This window comes from Idiotropiscis lumnitzeri, chromosome 19 (genome assembly GCF_059441095.1).
Source record: "Idiotropiscis lumnitzeri isolate Australia: NSW breed Sydney's pygmy pipehorse chromosome 19, RoL_Ilum_1.0, whole genome shotgun sequence".
Taxonomy (NCBI): domain Eukaryota; kingdom Metazoa; phylum Chordata; class Actinopteri; order Syngnathiformes; family Syngnathidae; genus Idiotropiscis; species Idiotropiscis lumnitzeri.
In genome coordinates, this window is record NC_142409.1 from 13,456,453 (window position 1) to 13,481,731 (window position 25,279).

At 47.7% G+C, this 25,279-nt stretch overlaps 1 protein-coding gene across 4 annotated transcripts in view; it reads left to right on the forward strand.

Annotated features, from left to right (window-relative positions):
- The window catches only part of gpr158a (G protein-coupled receptor 158a), a 31,519-nt gene extending 7,721 nt beyond the window's left edge, over window positions 1–23,798 (forward strand). For 3 of the 4 annotated variants that reach the window (XM_088282423.1, XM_088282422.1, XM_088282421.1), the window contains exons 5-14: window positions 1,394–1,499; window positions 7,893–7,995; window positions 8,156–8,370; window positions 8,456–8,524; window positions 13,769–13,878; window positions 14,945–15,183; window positions 15,906–16,044; window positions 16,891–16,996; window positions 17,282–17,428; window positions 19,131–23,798. In XM_088282423.1, the coding sequence (XP_088138549.1) occupies window positions 1,394–1,499; window positions 7,893–7,995; window positions 8,156–8,370; window positions 8,456–8,524; window positions 13,769–13,878; window positions 14,945–15,183; window positions 15,906–16,044; window positions 16,891–16,996; window positions 17,282–17,428; window positions 19,131–20,798 (2,902 nt within the window). In that variant the 3' untranslated portion in view covers window positions 20,799–23,798. Of the gene's footprint in view, window positions 1–1,393; window positions 1,500–7,892; window positions 7,996–8,155; window positions 8,371–8,455; window positions 8,525–13,768; window positions 13,879–14,944; window positions 15,184–15,905; window positions 16,045–16,890; window positions 16,997–17,281; window positions 17,429–17,508; window positions 17,593–19,130 lie in introns of all 4 variants that reach the window. The other variant, XM_088282424.1, reaches the window with a different exon arrangement.
- Window positions 23,799–25,279: the final 1,481 nt, after the last annotated feature.

Consider the following 25,279-nt stretch of genomic DNA (forward strand, 5'->3'; position numbering starts at 1 on the left):
AAACCTTTAACGGGTCATTGGGGCACGCCGGCTTTTGTCGTTCTGTCCGTCATTCAGTGACTGTGAGCCTGCAAAAAGGGGCCCAGCGCAAAAAATCTCCATCGCATAGTTGATACACACGCCAACTCAATGTGCTTCACGCAAACAAAGCGCCTCGTTTTCTTGCTTCATCAAAGGAATTTAGGGGAAAAACGTTTTTAAAAGCAATTATAGGGAGGGCTGACGTTAATTCTGTTGGCAACTTACTCCATTTGCATGCAGCATAACAGCTAAATGCTGCTTCACCATGTTTGCTTTCAAACCTGTCCCGAGTTTGCAGACACTTTTCTTGCATATGTAAAGCTATTACCCTGATAGGAGTTCTGTTGTAACGGATTTTGAATTTTCATTTTATTAACTTTTATTTTCATGTTTTGTTAGTTTTAAAATGAGCTTTCAGAGTGAGTTTGTTAGTTTTTGAGTGTTTTAGGGATTTTATTAGTTTTAGTTGTTCTTTAAAATTGTGTGTATTTCCAATATTAAACAAAAAAAGCACGCTAAGTATTGTGTCGTTAAAAATTCAACAAAATATTATTTCAAAAGCATTTTCAAAACAATCATTCACCAATCAAATGCAGTTACTGTGTAACCATTCTCAGACTGTCAGAGTGTCCAAGTGCAATGCATAATCCTGCTTCCAAAGATTGACGCATCACAAACCCAGCATCATCGTCATCCCCAATATTGCTTAAAGGTTGAAAAAAAAAAGAAAGAAACAGATTGGTCTACAACGCTGTGGTTGTCTTTCACAGCACAGACTGTTTTTTGTGTCTACTCTTGTTATTGCAAAACGGGCAAGTGAAAGAGAAGTAATTTCTCTGCGAAGGAAGGAAAGAAAAAAACAAGCAGGCAGGCAGGCAGTCAGGCAAGCAGCGGTGTGGTGGAATAGAGCCAGGTCACAGTGGCCCCTGGCAGCTGCAGTTATTAATAACAGACGCAAGCTGGCCTCCGAGTCGCCTGGTGTCCACCGGGAAGCGACTGCAGTTAACTGGCTGCCGTACACCTGCAGTGGCATAACATGGCAGCGAGGGCCAGCGTTGTTACACTCTTATTACATTGTTACGACACTGTTCGACTTAAATAGGGCTTGAGTGGAGCCGAGTGGAGTTACCTGGCTCCTCTATACCTTCAGGAACACATCATGGTGTGGTGATATGTTGGTGTGGTGTCGCGAGAAAGTCAGTCAAGTGTTATTACACAATAATAAGTTTGATATTCTTATTTGACTGTCATGTTGAATGAAAAGCGAATTGAACTGTCTTTTGTACACCTTTGGCATGTGACACTCATATTGCATATTGCCTTTCATCGCTACTGGACACCGTCCGGTTGACGCTGGCCTGCTGTGTTGCAGGGGCGTGGTGCGAGTCGACATTAATCTCCAGGATGTTGATATCGACCAGTGCGCCACTGATGGCTGGTTTGCTGGAACCCATCGCTGCAACCTGACCACTATGGAGGTGAGTGTGCGTGCGCGTGTAACAGACAGAGCATTGATCCTCTCTCTCTTAAAGCGGAACCTTGGACAACACACACACACACACACACACACAGTCACCGCTCCTCTAAATGACAACGAGGCGGTAAAACCCGAGAAGCGCCCGCATCGTTCTTCCTGCGCGATCGCATTACACGGCAAATGCCACTTAACCAAACGCTATCAGCTGTCTCTCTCTCACACACACACACGCGAATGTCTCGTTCCAATCCAAGTAGGCCTTGTGGCTCGAGACATTTTCACGATGACATGGCGAGCTGCATCTCACGTGGCCGTACCTGCCCTTTATTGGCTAACGGAAATCCGATGATAGACTCATGGAAAATGAAAGTATGCTGGGTTAACAATCTCGATAAAAGTGAAGATAAAAACAAACTTAACTTAGTTAAGTCAATTTATTTTATTTGAGAAGAGACCACATGTGAGGGTCCAAATAGGCATGAAAACGTGGCACGCACATCAGGCCTGGCAAAAATAAAGTTTGTCTCATTGCAAATGACGCCACCCCATGTATTTTTCTTTTACAAACGTCAACTAGTCAATATGACGCGCCGCTCATCCTACGATGTCCACTTGTCGGCTCATCTGCCGCGCCGTGATTTCAGACCTCGCTGTAGATCAGATGCTTCATAATGCATGTGATGTAATGGATTGCAGCGAGCCCCCTTTCAATAATTCATCACCCCCCCCCCCCCCCCCCCCTCTTTTGTCTGAGTACTTCCACGTCTCTGTGGACAGTCAATGACCGAGACGTGTGTGCGTGGATGGACTGCAGAAGAAGAAGAACGGGAAGTAGATTGTTGGCGTTGTCGATTGCGTCCGTCTTTGCGCTGTAATGACGCGCCAAAGTGTCGGGAGTGCGCTTTGCTTACAGCCGCGTGACGAAAGACGTCGCGATCGCGAGACCGGCGCCTGACGCCTTCAAAATGCTCAACACGCTCGTTAGTCGAGTAGAAGTCACCTTTTAGGCCACGATGACAAAAATATCCGAGTGGCGAGCGAGTTTGTTGGTCGTGAACTCGCCTCAACTGACTTCACAATAAGCCGCACTTTGGAAAGTGGCGAACAATTGTTCAGGCGTGAGCGGCATCAAGCTGTTTGATGTCTTTCCGACTTGAAACGAAACAGAATGAGCGACAGGTTGCGTATTCACACAGAGCTTCGCCTTTCGTCCGCTGGCTTCGTGCTAACGCTAACACGTGATGATGTTCGCATTTATGACCTTTTTAAGCCGCAGATATTATTGAATGACGTTATTTTTTCAAACGCGTCTCCTTTGCAGCAATCTTCCTCTACCTCAGCAAATTAGGAATGCTGAGTAGACAGCACGTTTATTGCAAAGGTGCATCTTTGGCTGACTGCGATAAAAAGCCAATCAAATAATCGCATGTATCACATATCGCGGAAGCACTTTATTTTTTTATGGATTATTTATTGTCGATGCGATTTTATTGCGCCTGCTACAAAGCATTAGCCTGTTGGCTATCATGTAAGCCTTTTTCGGAACACGATCAATGACGCGCAAACGCTGTCCTGTAAATGCATCAAGGATCGCCGCAAAAGATAAATTGTTGCGACCATTCCGCCAAAAACAACAAAGCAAACGGACACAAGGCGACCCAGCGCTTTCTCTGCAGGATTTACGTCTTTGTAAACCTCGGCGAGCTGTTGCCTTCAACTCGATAAGAACACAAAAGACGCGTGCCGCTTTTGAAGCCTTTATCTGCACGGCCACGAGAACAAACGGATCGAGAATGCGGCCATTTTGATCCCAATTGTGCCCCGTGATTAGCCATTTTTAGCACCGGGGCTGGAACGTGTTGTTCTTGTTACCTGAGGTGCTAATTTTAGATTTAGCCAGTAATTTATTCCAGGAGACGGAAATAAATTCTATTTATAGGATGTTTTTTTTTTGTGTTTTACGTCAGTAGCCAACCCAATGAACTGTTGTCTGCATCTTGGCTGCTTGAATACGACACACGCGATCACATTCTTTCATAGCGGACTCAATTATAAGAATGATGAATACCTTTTCAGTTTTGAGGTCTTGTCAATCGAAATGAAAGGGAAATGTCATCTTTTTTGCATTGTCAGCATTACGCTAAGCAAACTTTCCTAAAGTATCACTTTTATCATCCTTGTCGATCTTCATCTTTGCTCCGTTAGCTTAGCGACATTAGCCGAGCAAACGTCTGTGTGTTTTACAACGGCGGAGTATTCCCTCGTCACTTACTCTGCAAAAATCTGCGGAGCCCGCCAGTGCCTTTACGAGATAAATATCTTCTTTTTGCTGTCTGGGGAATTTGCCATTGCGCAAACACGTTGGCAGCAGCGTCGAGCGGCCGCCATTCCCGCAAGGGAGTCTGTCGCACTTTGTGGCAAAAGTACTCGTCCTCTGTCCGTCAAAGAACTTGTGCAAGAGATGACTGAGATCAAGTCAGAAGTAGCGATTTGACTCCTTTACTTAAATTCGAAGAATTACAGAAGGAAAAAGTATTTTTCAAATTTTTTGTTTTTTTTAATCAAGAGCTTGCTCACATTGGCTCAGGCAATGCTTTGCTGACATTGAGACGTGACTAAGAAAAGATGCTAATTTAGCTCATGCTAACACCAGACAAAAGTACACCTTGCCTGTAATTTCTTTTTCATTTGAGACTCTAAGTTGCTTTTGAGGCTGGCACAAAGAGAAGATAAGCCACGACTCATTCTTGTAACCAACAGCAAAAAAAATGCTGTTAGCAATATGCTAACTCAGCCACTTGCAAAATTGATTCGAGGCTGGAGGTCCCATCCCGAATTTCGCTGTCGTCATTGAAAGCAAACATTGTTCCCATGCGAGTGGAAAAGTAGAAAAAAAATAACACCGCTAGAGAGCTCCATTGAGGTTTATCTTGGGAGTCGCGAGACGAAAACTAAGAGATGAGCACTCTCATGCCTCTGAGAAAATGGAACGGAGACGTTTGAGTTTGCCGTCAAGGCGCAGCTCCTTTTCCCAGACTGGCGTGTTTGTACAACAAGCCACTGGAGCGCCGGTGGCCTCCTGCTGCTTGGCCTCCTTTTCAAGACCTTTTAGCCATTTAGTCCGTGCTAGCGTGCGGCCGCTATTGCTGCTTGGCTTGTTTCAGGACTGAAAGTGATTTTTTTCCAGACGGATGTTCGGTGGCAGTAAGCACGGGCCAGTACGGAAAATAGAGAGTATGTCCAAAATTTGGGATAAAAGAAGCTAAAGTGAAGAAGCTAAATATGCTGATTGCAAAGCACAACCATCTTAACTGCTAAAATATCGCTAGCTAATTCAATCTGTCGCTTACCAACGACAGGTTGGAGGAATTGTAATGCGCAGGCCTGACACTGGATTGGACAAAGAAAGTAAACGCGAGTATATTCTTCGACCACCTGCCGTTGGCCACAACGGACAGCATCGCTCAACAAAGCCACACGCATTCAGTCTCCGTCACAGATACGCTACAGTCGTGTAGTATCCACTCTGTTCACATCAATCCAGGCCTGAAAAATCAAGCTCGGTATCAGCGGGAATGACTATTTCACATGCAACTTCCCCTTTTGCCGGAGTGTCATATTAGTGCAATTTGCGTTTGCGTTCACGCGTGTGTGTGCGCGTGTGTGTGTGTGTGTGCATCTAATGAGGTGTCATGAGAAGCTGCTGCAGGGTTTACCAGAGCATGTACAACCCCTTTAAAATAAACAGCAGCTAATTTCCCCGGTGCCTTTATGCACATCCTGAGCTGGCACTTCACAGGTTGCACACACACACACACACACACGTTCTCCATTTTAGCTCCTTTTGTGTGTGCTGTCATTCGTGCTGTAATTATTGCATGATCCTCGGGGTTTGTGTTGAACATTACAAATATCTACAGAGGCCCATTAGAGCTTGATTAGCTGCTGTGCCCGACTGGAAGCTTCGATGTGTGTCTTGTGGTTGGTGGGCTGCAAAAGCACTCACTCTGTACTTGAGTATTTGAGTACTTGAGGAAAAAAATGGGGCAAAAAGCAAGCTTGTGTTTGTTCATCAGCACTAGAATGCTCACTTTACAGATGAGCAAAAGTCAAACATGAAGGCAAATGAAGACTTTGATAAGAATTGTCCACGGCCAAACTGCTAGTTGTTGTGAAGTGAGTCGAGTCTGAAAAAACGACCTCAGGACAGGAAGCAAATATTTGTACTTCCCACCGGTGTCTTTTTCAAGAAGCATCAAGTCGTAATTAGCCAGCAGAAGCTCGCTGTTCAGGTAGAAGAGGAAGACCACGACGCTGCCCTCGGCATCAATTAGCGTGACTGGGAGGTTTTATTCCCTCGTCTCATGTCACGCAGAGGTGACGCTGGAGAACGTCCGTTTGAAGTCAGGAGAAGCCGCCTTACTCTACGCTCGTAAGATGCAGCTCAATTAGCGGCAAATCACAAGGAAAACGTGAGCGCCGGCCACCTTTAGTGCGGGGACATAATTAAAAAGCAGCAGAAGCCTGAGCGAGCAAGCTCTGTGGTCACAAGATTGGAGGAAAAACCTGAAATGGAACCCTGAGCACCTTGGCGCCTCTCACGCACGCGCACGCGCATGCACACGTCGCCATGGCAACCGGCAAATGGGTGCCCGTTTGATTGACAGCCGCCACAGCCGGGATGCAGACTAGGACGCCGCCGGGGTGACGGAGCTGCCATTTGGAATCTTCCGACACTTCCGTCGCTTAAGCGAGGGTGTCAAAATGTTAGCGGCCGCGCTGGCAAACATGCTAATTGAATGCAAACGCATTCCGCGGCCTCGCTGCTTTTTCTCAATCATGTATGGACTTAATGAACAATATGTTCATGCGTGGCTCGCGCAACAATATCAGTTGCGAGCGAACAACTGAAACCCATCAAATATGATTAACGGCGCTGTGTGCCGCCCACTAAAAAAGTAGGTCACTGCCTGCGTCACTCATCGTACCGGTAGCGACATACGATGACGATGACGATTATTGTTGTTGTTGTCTTTACCTATAAATCTGTGTTGCGCATTTTTTTTTATTGGCCCATCGGGTATTGTCGTAATAATGATGAAAATTCTTGTTCAATGTTATCATCACTAAAGATTTATTATGACGATTTCAACTCAGTTTTGAGTGGTGCAAGAAAGTACATATAATTCTTGTAAAAATGTTTTCATAGATAAGAATATTCCTTTGTATTTGTGTGCTGTCAAAAATCAAAAAGCATCTGCAGCGAATGGCAATTGATGAGCGGCGTACGCCAAGAAATGAAAAATAACGACCTTTGCGTCAAAGCGTGCTCGAGTGAAAAAAAAAAGAAAATAGACCGCAAGAATGTGTCAATGCCAAAGGCACATCGGAGATTTGTATGTTGAGCTAACCATGAATCCAAAATCCGTCACCTCCTCCTCTGTGAGGTTTTTCTTTTTCACGTCAGCGCATGTTGGCCACTGTTAGTCGTCACCGGGTTGAGAAGACACGCAGCTCATGTTCGTCTGGGCCGCTTCCTGCGCATCCTCGCCTCAGTCGGCCGGGAAGGGGGGGGGGGGGGGGGACTATTCCTGGCTCTCCTCTTCACGCGCATAGTCACACACACGCAAGACTCCGCCGGCATCACCACGCGGCGAGCCGATCGACTTTGGCAGGTGGAGCTGAAGGCTCGCTCCACCTACGTCGCTTGTCACCATTTTGCAAGTTCTTGTGGTCGGTCTGACTAAAAAAAAAAAAACAAACAACCAAAAAAAAAACACCCAAACTTGCACTTTGTGGTCAGCTAGTTAGTTGGTTGCTGGTCTGTTTGTCGGCTAGTGACTCAATGGGTTGTTTTTTCAGTTCGTCGGTCGGTCAGTTATGCATTTGGTTTGCCGGCCAGTTAGCGAACTTTGTTGAGTCATCACTAATTCGAAAGGAAACTTGCTCGCTTGCAGTCTCAAGTTGGCCGCGTCGCTCGTCGTTTGCTTAGTCAGCCGGCCAGCTCGTTGGTTAGCTGCTCTTCCAGTTGGACAAACGACATCTGATTGATTCCAGCACCTTTGGCCTTGGCGGCGGTCGGCGATTCTCTCAAGATGTCCGGTTTGCCGCCAAGTGACGACCGAAGATGACCGCCGTGTCTCGCCAGGAATGAGAGGAACCGGCTCTCATGCAAATGGGCCGCTTCTTAAATGAGAGATGAATTAGGGCTCGTAATTTGGCAGCCGGTGCAGCTGAGTCGTTTTCCTATCGGTGCTGAAGTCACACGGAAGCTCCTTTCTGCGTGATCGCTCGCGTTGTCTGGCATAACAATCACTCCTGAACGTGGCCATGCGAGGAACGCAGGAAAATGTCCAATGACGGATTTTTGTTGTCGTTGCTTTTGTCCTCACAGTGTCTGCCGGCGCGCGGCCACGGCTTCGTTCTGGACAAGTACAAGTGTCACTGCAAGAACGGCTTCTACCACCCCGAGCGATTGGCCGTCGTCGGCTTTACGAGTAAGTCCGAATGTACTGATTTGTGCCCTCTGGAATGTCAAACAAAAAATGTCAAACACAGCGGGTGTTGATGTCACCACCCGATTCGACGATATCAGCCCGGTGCAAACTCCAGCCTCCCGTCCAACCGTCACACGGCCGCGCACCCTCCTCTTTCCAGGGGCCGGCGCGAGGGACAGCGGGCCCAACGCGGACGAGGCGTCCTCCGGCAACTGCCTGCCGTGCCGGCCGGGCTGCGCCTTCTGCAAGGACGACACGCCGTGCGCCACGCGCGAGGACGGAGCGCTGCGCGCCGCCGTCATCTCCTTCCAGAGCTTCTGCGTCCTGGTGGTCTTCGTCAGCATGGTGCTGGTCTACCGCTTCCGACGCAACAAGGTACCACCGTTCTTGAGTTGGCACATTCCGCTCGTGTCATATTTGTCGCCAAAACATCAATTGCGCATGCTTGATTTGTGCGCAGAGCATCCGAGCGTCGGGCCTGGTCCTGCTGGAGGCCATCTTGTGCGGAGCGCTGCTTCTCTACTTCCCGGTAAAGCCTTCCTTAAGGCGCATGCTCCCAAATATTGTCACGTGTCGATATGCGCACACGTGTGTGTTTGTCAGGTTGACTCACGGTCAGGATTTGCGCTTCACGCTGAAATCGTGTCCATCCTTTTGTCGGACGTGCCTCATTGGCCAATTCTGATGCAGGACAAACTGACCCATTTGAAAAGAATTTGGGCTTTCCATGCCGCTGTCGCCAATACGCTCTCTGCAGTTTATTGAGCAGGACACGCAGCCAAACACGTCAATACAAAACGGAAACACTCGCGAGGGGCATGAAGTATTCCGAGCCTCTGATGTTACTCTCTAGGCCACGCCTCCTTTGAAGACACTTCAAGACGGGGCAAAAAATGGGAAATCTTACAAATAAATTCCTCCTGGTCAGAGAACAAATTTGAGTACATTTCACGTTGACCGCAAGACTCGAATAAAAGTTCCACACGTGAAGCGCCCGGTCACTCCAAAACAATTTCAATAAATGAGCTTTTTGACAGCTGCGCCGAGCTGACGTAAGCAGGCCTTTGGCGGCCAAAGTGCGCGTGTGTGTGTGCGCGTGTGTGTGTGTGTGTGTGATGAAGTGGCTGGTGGCCGCCTGCTAAGCGCTGCGCACATCGCTGGCCCGTGAAGGCGGCAGCCTGTCGGGATGACCATCTGCTGAGAAGGTGCTCGTGCTGCTTCCTCCTCACTTTCTTTCCTTCTTCCGTTTTTTTCCATTTTGATACATATTTGGGCTGTGTTCATCAAACTGAACATGCATTCAACTTCCAACCGCCGGAGATTGACGACCAATCAGAACCGGTGACAGTTGATTTGGGATGACTTGAGTCGTCCACGCCAACATTTGGCTGCAGCTTTGTCTTCTCTTACGAGGACGCGCCGCGCAGAAACTCACGTTCATGTTTCATTCACTCAATATTTACAATTGATTACACTTCAATTTTAATACAAAGGGTGAATTTGAATTTGAACTTGTTTCGTGATCCAAATATGTGAGTAACAAAAGCTTGTTGTTCTCTCTGCGCTGTGCAAAAGACTTTGAATAATTGGGCACCTTCTCTGCCTTTTCTTTTGGCTTGAATTATGCTGCATGTCTTTGAGTATAGCTCAGTGCTGCCAGGCATGTTGTGGTGAAATGGTGGTACTGCACTGAGGGTACGGCACTTGAAATTCAGATTGGCCTGTAAAAACCCATTTAAAAAAAAACACTTGAAGGTCTGAAATGCAGTCTGGGAAGACTGTAGCGGCGTTAAACGGAAACTCAGCATTTGGACCTGCAGTGTATTATTGGCTGAGGAGGAGTGGAATAGAGGAGCGGATGTCGGGGGGGTTCCTGTGTGTAAAGCTGCTGCAGGGATGATGGCGCCTCCTGCTAAAAATAGACGCTTACAAATGACGGAACAAAAGGCCAATTGTCAATTTGTGCAGCGTTTAGTCGTGTAACGCAAGCTTGGCGCAGGTAGCGGCTATCATCTGGAGAACAAGGTAAAGGTGGGGGGAGAAAAAAATAAAAATAAAAGCGCTTCTCCACGCATGCAGCAACGCTGCAGAGATTGATCCCTCCGCCCCGCCCGGAGCGTTTCCACGTCGCGAATCCCACAAGAGCCTCAGTCGGCTGCCATGTTGAGACGCATCACTGCCAGTCTAAAAATAGACGCCCGCCGACGCTTTTATTTGCAATAATTCCGCTCTTATTTAACAGCTGGAGACACATTACATCCTGTTCCTGTGGCTTTATGAAGCACGCAGATTTCTTTTCCCCCCCCCAAGGATTGTGTCTCATCCAATAACTTGGACCCAAACACTCGCCCCTCCCCCTGCCACCAAGATGGAGATGTCGGATACATGAGCCGCTATTTGTGTCTCACTTGAAAATGAGATCATTTCATTTTTGGAAGCGTGTTTTTGAACCCGATCGGTTGAAGTTGAAGGAAAGGTGGTCAGAAAGCGATTTGACTTCCAGATGAGCTCTTCGGCAAGTCTGACGAGCCCGGGTGCGTCCGGTCGCCCCGATTGCATTGCCTAAAAACTGAAAGTCCAGAGGAGTTTGGGTGGGGTAGCGCATGTTCCTGACGGTTGTGTCGCAGCTGTTTCTATTATTCTCAATATTAGCCTCAGGACAACCACAAGCGTGTTGGAAAAGGAAACATTGGCCAAAACGGAACTGCGGCGAAATCTTCTCAAAGTCTTCTGCGGCTCGAGGTTTACCAAAGTCTTTGTGAGAAAACTGAGGTGTCGCTTCCTGGTGGTCTCATGACAAACTATTTTGTCTGAATGGATGACGTCGCCTGAGCCGACATTCCGTGAACGCCAGCGAGTCGTCGCTTGGCTCTCCTAAGCGCTCCTGGCGACCCCCCCGCCCCCCACAGACCGGGCTGACCTCGCCGCCCGCCTACCCGAGCTCTCGTCTTTGTTAGGTCTGGGGCCGACTCGTTCTTTCCTCGACCCGCGAGAAGATGGCAAAAATCTCCCAAGTGATGAGCAGTGGGAGGCAGGCAGGCGCCGGGATCGAGCCGGGTGTAATTTACACTCGGCCCACCTCAGGGATGCAGAAACCATTACCTTCTCTCCGGAAAAACAACCCCCAGCCACCCCGCTCCCGCGTGGCAGCCAGTGTCGGCTTTCATATAAAAATGGATCAATCGCTATTACCCTCCTCCTCTTTTTTTTGGGCTCCCGCCTCCCGCTCGCTAAGACAGGAAGTGCCGGTTCGAAGCAAGTCTGCAATGAACAGAGGAGGCGGACGACGTCACCTTGTGTATCTCGCCGCGTCTGACTCACACTTGATTTTCGGCTTCCAAGAAAAACAGATGACAAACGGACGCTTTTTTTCTTTTTCCCGGTAAAATAGACAGGAAGCGCAAGGATGAGCAGGAGATGAAGCATGGCTTTGTAGAGTCTCACTCATCCACGTCGAGATCATCCGCAAAGGTTGAATAGAGGTTGACGACAATGTCCTGGTATGCCCCTCCCCCCCACACACACACCACCCGCCTCCCTTAATTTTCGCTTTCCACGGAAGAAGAGCCCACTGAGGCTTTTTGCCACCGTGAGCCGTCTGAGAAGACGCAGAATGTTCATCCCGTCACCTAGTAAAGCAGTCAGTCGCGCTTTCTTGGCCAACAATCCCTTCACAACTGCCTTGACGGATTGTACCGCGAGGCGTACTCGATTGGCGACTTTGGTGGTCATTTGAGTGCGGCGTACTCATCCTGGCACTGTCTCGGAAGTGGACGTTTCGAACAACCGCGAGGGCGGGCAGGGACTGCTTTGAACCCGATCTGGTATCTTGCGCACGGCGTTCTTAGACGGCCCAAGACGTCGCGTGTATTTCACTTCTATTTGTTGTGTTTCTGAAAGTAAACGGCTCGCCTTGGTTGCTCGTCAAAACGGATGGCAAACTTTGAGCGTGCCTTTTTGAAAATGTTCCGAGACAGAAAAAGGGCTCGCCAGCTGCCTTCGCCACAGCTGGCCGGCGTGCGTCACGCCGACGTCCCCGGTGGCCGCGTCTCAGGATGCCGCCAGCTGAGGGTTGAGACAAACGCCATTAGCGGCTAACGGCAGCTGTCCATGACGAGGCCCGGCCCGTCCCGGTGTTGATCGAGGGCCGAACAGATGCCCGTTTGGATGCTTTCGTCATCCTCTGTTCGGCAAAAGGATCCGTCACCACTTTGGGAGAAAGTTGCAATGCGCAACTAAATCGCGGCAATTTAGTTGCAAAGTTCAAGCACTGAAGACTTCAGCTTGAAAAGTGGACATGTACAAAGTAAGAAAGAATGCTGTTAAACCACAAAACAAACGCTATTGTATGTTTCTTGCGCAAATGCAAAGTCACCGAGTATTTGTACTCGATTACTTGCCACCACTGCGTTCCGTACAAAAAGCCTCGCGCAAACTCGACGCCACTTAGCATGGATTATTCATGAAAGGCTTGAAAGGACAACGTCATGTTGGAAAGTTCACTGTCTCTCCTGGAAGATGACCTCTGACCTCCACGAGGACGCTCAGGGGGACGCTTGAGGGTTTTTGTCATGCCATCAGATGATCTGATGAGAGCTGAGAGTCCAAAGGGAGAACCCGCTTGGATTTGGACCACCAACACGTCATATCTATAGCAGTGTTGCCACGGTTACCGTGAAAAGGTAACTTTCTTCCTTTACCGATTACTGAGACAAATGAGACCAAAATGTCTGCAAGTAATTGAATGGAAAACGACTTTTTACCAAAATCTTACTCAAGTACAGGTAACGGATTCAAGTAGCTCGCCATTTCCCTGCTTCTGTGCTTTATTTCTTTCCACTATAAAGGGGAGTCACGAGTTTTCTCCCCCTGCTGCCTTTTTCCTCGTCTTGTGCTTGCGCTCCCCGCCGAGATGAGAATGCGTCAGCAAGCTGCCTAGCGCCAAGCGGGCCCCCGAGGACATCGCCTGCGCCGTGAGGGAAGCCCAGCATGCTGCCGTCGATTCAGGAACATCCCGGAAAACAGAGGATCGGCGCCGTTCGGAAAGTGGCGTTCGAGCGACGCGCGTCAAGTCCACATGAACGTGCTTTCCACTTGAGCTTGTCCCTTAAATGACTCCCACCGACTTTCGCTTGACGCCTGCGGGAATCCATTAATGCCTCGGCTAATCCCATTAACAATCCCACGGGGGAAATCTCAGCACATCTGCGGCGCAAAGATAATTATGACCATTTTTTGGGAAAGAAATCCATTTTGATGCCTTTGTAATGCCTCCGGTGTGTTATTTGTTGTCAGGACCCCTCAGAAGTGCATCGTTTGGAGCCCTCACTTTGGTAAAGCAAGTATGGTTAAAGCAAAGAATCTGGAACTTTTTAAACTGCCACTCACCAAAAAATAGTCGCCCAGTACCGGAATTAAAAGAAAGAAAAACAAAGAACATAAAATGAAAAATGTTTGCAAATGTAATGTTCCTGAAGAAAACAGAAGTAATGTACTGGACAGAATGAAACAAATATATGAGCAAATATAAACAAACGAAAAAAAAAATGTAAATCCCCATTAACATTGCGCTGTAATATGCGGAATTCAAAAAAATTACGAGCATTGCCTCAACATTGTTTGCTCGGAGTCACACGCTAGCCCATCTCATATGGCGTTCCACAGGGTTCAGTCTTGGGGCCCTTGTTTTTTTTTTTCTTTTCACTGCGATGTGGATGACAGTCGGCTTGTACTTTCCTAATCATGACTTTGCTCTTCTCCGTCGTGCTTGCAGGTGGGCATCCTCTATTTCCAGCCTGGCGTGTTCCGCTGCATCTTGCTGCGCTGGGTTCGACTGCTGGGCTTCGCCACCGTCTACGGAACGCTCACGCTCAAGTTGTACAGGTGACACACGCCACACAGCCACTGAGCAGAGTTCTTTTTGGTCTGTGGGACTTTTTGGGTGATGAAGAGGAGGAGGAGGCGTCGATACCGGAAAGCTTGAGAGGGAAATATATGACATGGCTCCATTTTTCTTGGGGGAGGGAGGACTCGGTGAGTGAGGAGGGGGCTCATTAGCGACGGCCATTGCTGCTTCATCAATGTGTGTGAAGGGCAAAGACTAATAATAGAAGTGCGTGTGTGTGTGTGTGTGTGTGTGCACATGTTTGAATGATGATGCCTTTCAAACTCATCATGTCTCTTGTTTTATTTACACTCATCCCTAAAAGCAACTGCCGTTCGACTTGGAGCAGCTCGTTGTAAAAGTTCATGCGAGCTCACAACATTAAAAATGATGACAGTCAATCTAGATGTAAACTACAGAAGCGCATCTTACAGCCTGAGCAGCAATGAAAACAATTGTGGTCAACTTTTGTCTCGAATTCTCGCAATATTACACGATCGGAAGATTTGTGTATTTTCGTTTTCCGTTGACCTATTTAATGCATGCCATAAAGATCGACACACCGCCGTGGAGCCCTTTGCCAGACACAATCCAACTTTTTTTTCTCTAGTGCATTTCACAACAGCTGGAGTTGCAACAAGCAAGCTGGGCAAACACCAAAGGTCCTGCCAGCCAAATAAGATCGAAGCCACTCGAGATGCCGAAGAAGGTCGGCCCTCTCCTAAATGATCCCGATTCTTAGCCGCCCCCACGTCGGAGCGCCGCGTAACCGATACAATGTGTTGCCGTCTTTCCATGTGCTCTTAAAAACGATGACGTGGCCAACGGTGCCTAGACTGGAGAGGCCACGCGAAAAGCTTATGGATTTGTGCGCCAAAGAGGGCCAGCTAACAGAAATTCGGAATGAGCAAAGTAGATCCGTGCCAAAAACTGCTGCAATTCGTACTTCCAGGCAGCACATTTTCATGTGGGTGAAACATTTCATTGCATGCTGGCCCCAATTGGGCCCCACGGAGGCGACCGTACGGGGCCTAAGGAAGCAAAAGCAAAGTGTTCCGTGTGCAGGGTCCTGAAGGTTTTCCTGTCGCGCACGGCTCAGAGGATTCCCTACATGACCAGCTGGCGGGTTCTGCGTCTGCTGGCCATCATCATCCTGGTGGTCTGCTGGTTCCTGGCGGCCTGGACGTCGGCCGTGTGCCAGGTGGCCGACAGGAAGTCGGCGCTGATCGACGTGGGCTACACGCCCGACGGGCTGCAGTTCAGCATGTGCCTGCTGGACCGATGGGACTACATGATGGCCGTCGGTACGACCGCTACTTTGATTTCGCTCTCTTTTTGGAATGGAGGAAATGAATCTGAAACGGTGGCGACGAATCAATCTCAAAAATATTGAGACGCTCGCGGGAAGTTGGGACAAAATGATTAAAAGAAATGCTTATTGGGACACCCACTGGAAGTAGAACAGGAACGTTTGCAGCTTGCATACTTTCTCATTTTGAGCGGCGCATTTTTATATTTGCTGACTCAAGCAGAACAAGCTTTTGTCTCTCTCGAAAAACAGATGGAACCCCGCCGCAGCGCCCCTACCCGTGCGTGTGCACTTTAATAAGGACGCGTGGGCGTTACCTCTGACGCTCATAAATTACACACACGCCGTCGCCATAAATCTTTCCATTTCATAAACAGCGCACCTGCGTAGCTTTAATTATTTTGCGCCACGCCAAAAGATTGACGACGGCGGCGCTGAAGTGCGACGTCAGCGACATTGTGTCCATTTCATCCGAATTCCTTTCGCTCTGCATAATCGCCTTCTGCCTCGCACGCGCTCATAAGTCTCGATGACACTTTCCGACGTGGGCAACTTGGTTATGCAGTTCAAAATGTTCCAGCACGTTGGCAACTTTCCATGGAAATTGACCCCCCCAAATGTTCCGCCCCGTTGCAACCGTATGCTAAACATTTTGCGTCTCAATACTTTGGTCTGCCACGTGTGGGAAGGAGTTAATTTGCATTTTGCGGCTTTCAGCCGAGTTCCTGTTCCTGCTGTGGGCGGTGTACCTGTGCTACGCCGTGAGAACGGTGCCGTCCGCCTTCCACGAGCCTCGCTACATGGCCATCGCCGTCCACAACGAGCTCGTCCTGTCCGCCATCTTCTACGTCATCAGGTATTCATTTTTGGAGCGTTTGACTTCATTTTTAGCATGAGCCTAACCTAAAATATCCAAACATTTTTGAGGAAAGAATTGGATATTTTTATTGTAATTATGCTTGTGTTTGTTCAAAAAGAAATAAAAAATAATTGCATATCCAAGGGCATTTGCAGTCAATGTCATGAGCAGATAAGAAAAAAAAAACAAAGTGTGTACATGGCATTTTGCGGGAATTCAAGCCTGACATTGGAACAGGAAATTGCATCCATAGGCGACGCGGACTAGATTGGAACAGCGTGTTGATTGTGACCGGCCCCCACGAGGGAGCGGGGCTTATACATTTGCACTTCCTGTGGGAACCTGGCGGCGGCCCGCTAAATCTCAGAGCCTCTTGTTTTCCCGCCATCATGTTCAGGTGGGAGGGATGAAAATAGAAAAAAAAAAGGCAGAAAGCGGACGGCAGTGCTGGCGACTTGAAATGAAAAGAAAATTCATTTGCAAATTAGCTGCTCGCACCTCACTTGACTGAATTGAAAAAAAAAATAAAAATGAAGCAGGGAAGCTACGCTCATGCCCGCCAAGGTTAATATAGTTGACAAGAATGTGCAAAATAACTCAAATAAAATTTAAAAAAAAAAAACAACTGATAATACATTTTATGTTTTCAAAACTAATAAAAACGATGAAAGACATTTATATAACTTTCAGCCATTTATTGAAACGGACTCACAGTCAAATACAAAATGAATACACTCGAAAGGAGCATGGCGCATCCGACTAAAACAGCTGGTGATGTCACTCGCTAGGCCACGCCCCTTAATCGTTTTTCATCCATTTTTGGCCTCTTCCCGCCTCCGACAGGTTCTCGCTGGCTCCCGAGCTCCATCCCGACTGGATGCTTCTGCTCTTCTTCACGCACACGCATCTGACCGTCACGGTCACGCTGGGCCTGCTGCTCATTCCCAAGGTTTGTTTTCGCCACCTTCCATTGACGATTTATTTGTGCTATGCTCTGTGAAGGACTATTTACTTCAGGTCGAAAATAAACAAAATACTTGGGTCTATTTGGAATGTTGTTTTTACAAAATGACCCTTTAAAAAAAAAAAAAATAAATAAAACGGATCGGTCCGGTTTGTTTTGTTAGGTTTTTTTTTTAACCAAAACGGAGTTATTTTTGACCAAACCGTTTTCCGAGTGTTCTTTCCTCCACGTGAGACGCTCAGCTCATCCCGATTGTTGTCTTGCGCACAGTTCCTGTTTGCCGGCACGCAAATACGTGACGACATGGCCTCGGAGGCGTACGAGGACGAGCTGGACATGGGTCGCTCGGGCTCCTACCTGAACAGCAGCATCACGTCGGCGTGGAGCGAGCACAGCCTGGACCCCGAGGACATTCGGGTGAGCGTTGACCGCTGCTCTTCACTCTTTCTCATCTCGCCGCAACAGGACTGAGCCGTGGCCCTTTTTTATTATTGCAGACGCCAGACGAAACGGGCCCTCTCAGTTCTTTTAATGGCTGCGGCGTAAGATCTTGCGACAGTCTTTGGGAAAAACGTACCAACGTGAGCAGCGGTTTCTGTTTGTCTGTTCGAGCTGAACGAGGGCGCTCTGAGGTGGGGGGGCAGCAGTCACATGACTCGACTGACCGCACAGCTGCTGAAAGTTATATAGTTGACTTGACGTCCATAAACTTGAAACGCGACAACGGAACAATCACGAAGCCCATTACACACTGAAAAAGTGCAACCTCTGCTCTTCTGCGGATTGCGCCGACACTCGAACTAAAGTCGTCACGCACTTGAAGTATTTCATTAAAAGATGTAACAGATATTTGTAGACGCTATAGCAATCTTCACGGGCATATATTCTTTGTCTTCTGCAAAGAACAGATGTTATTACGACACCTTCCACCTTAGTCCAAAAAAATGAAAGTAACAAATGAGTCAAACTGATTTTTTTCGATTTCATCATGTCATTATTATAATTATTATGCTCTTGTAACTCTTTCATACTCAGAAGCCAAATTTTTCTCATGAAAGATCTCGTGTTCCAACATCGCGTTTTGGATTGGCCGTGACGTCTGAGACATTGCGACGGCGTTCAGCCTCGATTCAAATTTGGATAAACGTGACAATGGCAACAAGTCGACAATAACAGACACGGCGACCGCGACTCGGCTCGGTCGCCATAAAAGCCAAAACGACACTTTGCCGTTTAGCTCTTTGACAGCTCAACTAAGTCATGCGTGACTTGATTTGCTTGAAACTTAGTGCGCATAAAATACGTGACTGACTCCCACCTCGGCTTTGTGAGTGATGTACAAATAGTTGTGCACATTTGCCACTGTGTGTTCTGCCCGCTTGATGAGATTCACTCCATCACAGACTTAAGAGCTCGGAGGCTGTTTCAGCGCTAACACTCGTACGTTTCCTCAGTTGCCCTAAACTGTCGTGTCTCACTTTGGGCACGCATGCGAAATTCTCTTTGTAGTCACGTGTCATGAACTTGTAGCGCATGTGCAGTGGAACGTTTTGACCCCTTCACCGTCGATCGCCCCCTCCCGGTAGATAATACAGTGGTGCCTTGACTTACGAGTGCTCCAACTTGCGAGTTGTTTCGTCACGCGGATGATTGCGCTTTGTGTCGACCGAAATTGACGTCAAGCGCCTTCGGGCCTTGCGAATGTCACCTGCTTTCTGGGTTGGGTCACGTGACGCCGGTAATGCGAGCCCGAGCACACTTTGACGTCGTTTTCAGTCGACAGCCGAAGATGTTGGTCGGCAATGAACGGAATCTGCTTCATTCTTATTCCGCAACCGCTTTAGACGTGAAAGCAAAAAAAATTCAAGCCATCTAATGCATAAAACCATTTTTTTTTTTTAGCTTTTATTCCAATTCAGAGCTGTTTTTCTTTGTTAAAAATACTTACCGTTTTTCGGCAGTTGGAACTGGCTCAGGACATTTCAATTCATTTGTTACGAACTCGGCCACAGAACAAATTCAACCTCGACGTTAAGGTGCCACTGTATCTGTATTTGTGGCAGGTTTCGGAAGTGGCCTCTGACCTCTTTGATATCCTGTTTTCTCCTCCGAAACGCAGGAGGAGCTGAAGAAGCTCTACTCCCAGCTGGAGATTTACAAGAGAAAGAAGATGTTAGCCAACAACCCCCATCTACAGAAGAAGCGCAGCTCCAAGAAAGGTCTTGGACGCTCCCTGATGAGGCGTATCACAGAGATCCCCGAGTCGGTGCACCGCCAGTGCAGTCGTGAGGAAAAAGATGGCGCGGAGCACGGCAGCAATCGGAACAGCATCTGCGTCCTGAGGAAAAACCCCTTTGATCAAACGCACCCCGCCAAACCGGTCAAGGAGGAGACCCTGAAAAACAAGGTGTTCTCCTTGAAGAAGTCACACAGTAGCTATGACCACGTCCGAGACCCGAGCGAAGACTCCAGCAGCTCGGCGACGGACAAGATGGAGGTGAGTGCCGCGGAAGGCTCCCTGCTGGATGCCCTGATGGGGAAGAAACTGGTCAAGAACAAGTCCCGGGAGAACCTCAATGCCCCCAGCGAGTCCACAGAGTCGGTGCCTCTGGTCTGTAAATCCGCCAGTGCCCACAACCTGACCGCTGACAAGAAACCCCTCCACCCTCGAGCATCCATGCTGCAGAAGTCCCTTAGTGTCATTGCCACTGCCAAAGAGAAGACACTGGGCTTTGCCGGAAAAACCCAAAGTGTGGACGATGGCCCCAAGAAGCCTCAGCCAAAGAGCAAAGATGAGAGCGAGCCCAAGAACGTTTCTGCCAAAGTCAGAAACGCCAAACAACCTGTCGTCCCCTCCGATACGGTCAAGGGGAAAGACCTTTACGATGTCTCGGAGGTGTGTCCCTGGGAGGTGGAAGACCTCCCGACACCTTCGGAGAACAAGGTCCAAAAACACGTGTCGATTGCGCCCGAGGAAACCACCACGGTTCACGGGGGCAACAGCAAGGGAGGCAAAACCCAAAAGCAGACGCTCTCGGATCAGACTCCTTCTGGTATCAGACCGTCCAAGGAAGCTCAGAGGACCAACGCCGCGAGGGAAGAAGTCTGTCCTTGGGAGGTGGGAGGAGGCGAGAGCCAAGGCGGCCCAGCTTCCGGTCAAACTAAGAAACTTCAGGAACCTCGATCCAAAGGGGAGAATACCAAAAGCAACCGGGCCGAGGTTTGCCCGTGGGACTTTGGTGAGCCAACAGCAGAGACTTTTTCAATAAAGACTGCAGACGCTCCAGGGAGGGACACGAACACGGACGCATCCAAGACAGCAAGCTCGCTGAAAGCCGAAGTTTGTCCCTGGGACAGTCCCACGCCTCCCAGTTCTGAGGGCACGTCCAGCCCCTCGCCAAGTTCCAAACCCAAGGAATCTCCTTCCAAAAAGAAGGCAAGCCCCACCTTGCGAACACTTGAGAAGGACAAAACGAAAGACGGCAACGACGAGAAGTCTCGAACACAAGCCAAGGACAAGAGTAAATCTTCTGAGAAGCAGCAGAAATTAGCCGAGGTTTGTCCCTGGGATGTCGAAAGTCATCAGGAGGCGCCTGTTGTGGAGAAACGCAAGAGCGCAAACGTTGGAGCGGCCAAAGTCAAGAAGGCTGAGGTTTGTCCATGGGACTTTGAGGAGATGTCGGATAAAACCGCCTCTGACAAATCCTCTGCGGCGAGGCGGAGCAATCCCAATCCCGCAAAGAAGGCCGACGTTTGTCCCCGGGACTTTGACGACAAGACGGCGTGACGCTTGGCCTGAATGGACCGGCGATGCCCCGAGTGTCGGTATCTTCTGACATTTGACTCTTTGTAGGTGACTTGCAAGAAAAGTCAATTCTGTTCCACGAGTTGCCTTCCTTTACGACGTTTGGTTCCTGTTTTGTGTACTTTGAGGACGACATCTTTTACGAACAAGACTATGAGCATTCCAGACGATCGCAGGGAAATCCTGACGATTACTCTTAGACCAATTATGCAACTTTTCATGCTTCACTTCTTTCGCAGTTTTGTGTCTGTACATAAACATCACTCACGTGGGGACTTAGACGACTTGTTGTATGAAGGTTGACGTAACAGAGATGTTGAAAGCTAAAGTCGATGAAGGCAACGCAGGGGCTGTTGGTCATCAGCGTTTCGGAAACCAGTCACGTCTGAAGCACTTTAGCCAACTCCATTAACCGACTCTTCATCTTCTCACATTCTTCTTCTTCTTGTTTTGCTGTCAATTCAATTGAAGTTCCGATATACTCTATGTGCCTAAGTGAGGAATTAGCCTCATCGTCTCATCTTACGTCCGACGCGATAGTGAGCCAGCGGCGTCCCAACTAGAACAAACATTCATGGAATTGTCTTCAAGCTGAATGAGAAAACATACCTTGTATTATTATCGTAAGCGTTGAAAATGGTTACTACATTGTTATTATTGCTTTATTACCGCAGGTTATCACATGAATATATTATAAAATTGAAGTTGGTTGATTCATTAAGTTCAGCATGGTTCCTTGTTGACTTATTTTTGCGTCTTTTCTGAAAATTTTACTGGAATTGGCGATGCTTTAAGCCCCTTTCGTGGCGCATTGGTGTCACGGTGGAGTCAGCGTAAATTCATTTGCCGTCTTCAGACGGAACTCACCAAAACGGGATATCGCCATTCACACAGCCGTTACAGTTTTGCTTATTCTGATATTTACGTTCGTCGGTTTATGACGGTCCCAAAATCGGATTTTTCGAGGTTACAAAAGACGCAAATTAGCACAAAAAGGATTTTCATACACCTGTTTACTGTAATGATGACATTAGACCTAACGACAAATGAACGCTACGTTGCAAGGACGCCTTGGACATTGTTATTGCTTTATTATATCGTTATTACACACATACAAAAAAAATACTCTGCAGTTAGTTTATGCTTCGTTAATTCCAGCATGGTTCCTTGTCTTGACTTCTCTGACTTTTTGGGAAATTTACCGTAATTACGTATCCCCGTCTTGGGCCCCTTTCTTGCTGCTTTCACTGATACGTGGGTCGTCGTCAGTGATTCTTGGATGTTGAACTTGATACCGTCCTCTTTGCGGGTCGACGTCAACAACTGGCCAGTGTGGAAGAGGCTTCACAAACGCATTTCATGCCTCTTCCACACTGAAGGTGACTTCTTGTTCTCACCAAATACTTTTTGCGTCAAGTCGTCGCAACAAGTCGTCCAATTTCAACTCGTGACGCGTATTACGGCGCGTTCGTCTGCTCCCGTCTGTTAGCATTAGCCTAGCATTGGCAGTAGCCGTCCGGCGATGCAGCAAAAGCAAAACGAGGAGAGTCGTCCCTTTGTCTGTGCTACGAAAATAGTTGAATGACGTAACCGACGTTTAGACGTAGCGAAGCAGGTTTCCGTCCCGCAGCGCGTCGAGCGTTTGTCATTTTTTGACGAGATCTAAACCTTTGGAAGGTTTTGCTTTGTTCCGCGTTTTGTATCAAAATGTCTTAGCCGTTCGTCACGCGCCGATCGTTTATCTGAACATTAAGCAGCTTCTGATTATTTGTGATGGTGGCGGACTCGATCGGGATGCGGTCCAACGTCAACTGCTTCATTCTGTCTCGTTTCGAAGCTCACATCGATATCCCGACATCCGTTTCATTTGGATTTTGTGCGCACGTGTTCAAGAATGATGTGGAAATTTGGTTTAGAAACGACGGCATCTTTCGTGTCCCCACTAGGCGAGTAGACGGTGTGTCCAAGCAAATCTGTTGGGAAGGTAACTAGCTTTGACTGTCGCGCTTTGGCTCCTATTGGGTTCCATCAAGTAGCAATTTTTTGACATTTAGAATAAAACAATTGGAATGTCGCCTGCCAAATATTTTCCGTACGGCAAATCCAATCGGTATTGTTCCCGTTACACCCTTAAACCTTTGGGCCTCATCCGTCACATGAAGTTTGCTTACGTCCCTGGTGTGGCGATGACTTTTATTTGGTTGTCTTACAAAGAAGCACTGCCATCTTGACTTGTACTGCCCTGGTGAAGACCAGTCCGCTGTAAGAAAATTGCCCTTTTTGGGGAAATTTGTCATGATTATCTTGATTTCTATGCTTGGGATTTGCTTTTACGTTGACTTTCAATGGAGCGACATGAACTAGTTGGGCTCCGTGTGACTTATAGTTAAAAAAAAAAAAAGAAGAAAATGCATGGTAAGCGATTTAAAAAAAAAAAAAAAAAAACAGTCGATCTGGTGCCCGCGATGTTTCCAGATGAGAGTGACAGCCCGTAATAATACCGCAATATTCCGTGTTTTACATTAGGAAAGTGTGCCAAGGCACGCACACACGCACACACACACACACACACACCTTCTAGCTCCTCATCCACCAATCAGACCTGAGCACGCAGCTGTCAATCAAAACGTGACGACGCCTCCTCTTGCTACTCCCACGACTCCTTCTCTTACTCCTACTATACAATGCTGTAACGTCGTAAATCTTGTGGCTTCTGCATGAATTCGAGAAATTAGTCGGACCAATGTTTCACTGCCCTGGATAGAACAACAACAAAAAAAAAAAGATGTTTATGGACTGTTACGAGTTGTATAGTGAGTGATTGTGTCTCTGACCCACTGTATTACGTGCTTGTTGTGACGACGACAAGCTTAGAGCAGCCATAGATGGCAAAACTTTGGTGGATTTCTATTGTGTTCTATTGTGATAGCATGTACAGAAAAAGATGACCTCCTCTGCAATAAATATTTATATGAAAAAGTCCGTGCTGTTGTTCGTAATCTTAAAGAAATTCGAGAAAACAAAAACGGTACAGTCGCTAAAGTTGTGTCGTGACGACGACACGGTTGGGATGTTGCCAGACCCGAGTTGTAACGTTACAAAAACAAAAGTCGGGTTGTTACGAGTACGAGTTGTAATGTTAACAGAAAAAGTCAGACGAGAACAAAAATGTCATTTTACGAGAGCAAAGAAATTCAATGTTACGAGAAAAAGTCAGACCAAAGAATGTCGGAATGTGTTGGGAAAAAAAAAATTGTTGAAATGGCAAAAAAAAAGTTCCCCCCAAAAATGATGTTGTGTGCTAGTGCGCTGGCCTTATCTGCACCGTGATGATGATGAGGAAGATGATGATGATGATGACAAGCTTTTTAAAAGTGTTGTGCATCACCAACCATCGGCGTCTTGGACAACTTCCCAAAATGCTTTTACGGCGGCTCGTTTTGGCGCCTGACCAAGAAAGGGCAAATCTAAAAAGATATGAGCCACTTTCCAAAATGACAAATTATTTTGCATTGAATATCTTCGCCTGAAAGGAACTCGCACACGTCTCAAACACTGCATAAAAAGTAGAAAAACTAGAATGTGAGCGCTAAATGATGCTTTTCACGAGCCAAAATTCCCACACGGACGCTTTGGCGACTTTTGTGATTGCTAAATTGGTGCCAACTTTTTGTCATCACTTTTCATTCGGTCATTACAAGCAAAAGACGCCACCAAAGCTGCTCTTCTTCTTGTTGCACAGTCGACACTTTGGCATCGAGAAAAGCATTTGGAACAAAAGCTATAAACGGCAGCACAGCGTCGCAAACATTTTGTTAGCATTGATTTGGGAGTAAAAGATCAATAAGGCGGCTGACGAGCCAAAGTCAAGATAAATGACAACATCTATTCAGTTGGACCAAGATGGTCGTTTTTGCTGCATTGAATGAGGGGGCGTCATTGGCGGCCATTTTTGTAGTCTTTCTGAGCAGGCCTCTCTCAGCTCATATTTCTTGCATGTGTTTGAAGTGAGTGAGTCATGACCGTGTCATTTGGTGAGGGTGAGGGTGGGAGTGGGTGGGGGGTGACTCATCAAGACGTGTGTGGGGTATTGGGGGGGGGGGGGTAGGAAAGGGAAGGGAGGGGGGTGACGGAGCTCAGCTCTTTCATAAGCACTTCACTTAAGTGTGTCAGGCAACACCTGGGATTGTTGTTGTTGGTACTTCCGGCAAATGAAACGTTTCAGTCGCAGCCTCGTCGTCCAGCGTTTGCAAAATTTTGAGGGCAACTGACATTTGCTGAAAAAACGCTCCATGTCTGTTCATGTTCAGGCTGAAGCACTCACCGCATTTCTTTGGCGCCACCTGGTGGCATCTTAATGCTCAAGTGAGTTGAGGAGTTTCATTGAGCCAAAGTAGACCTTTGCCACCATTTGCAGGCACAGTATTGACCTTTTGGAGATGTTGCAAGTCAACGTTAAAACG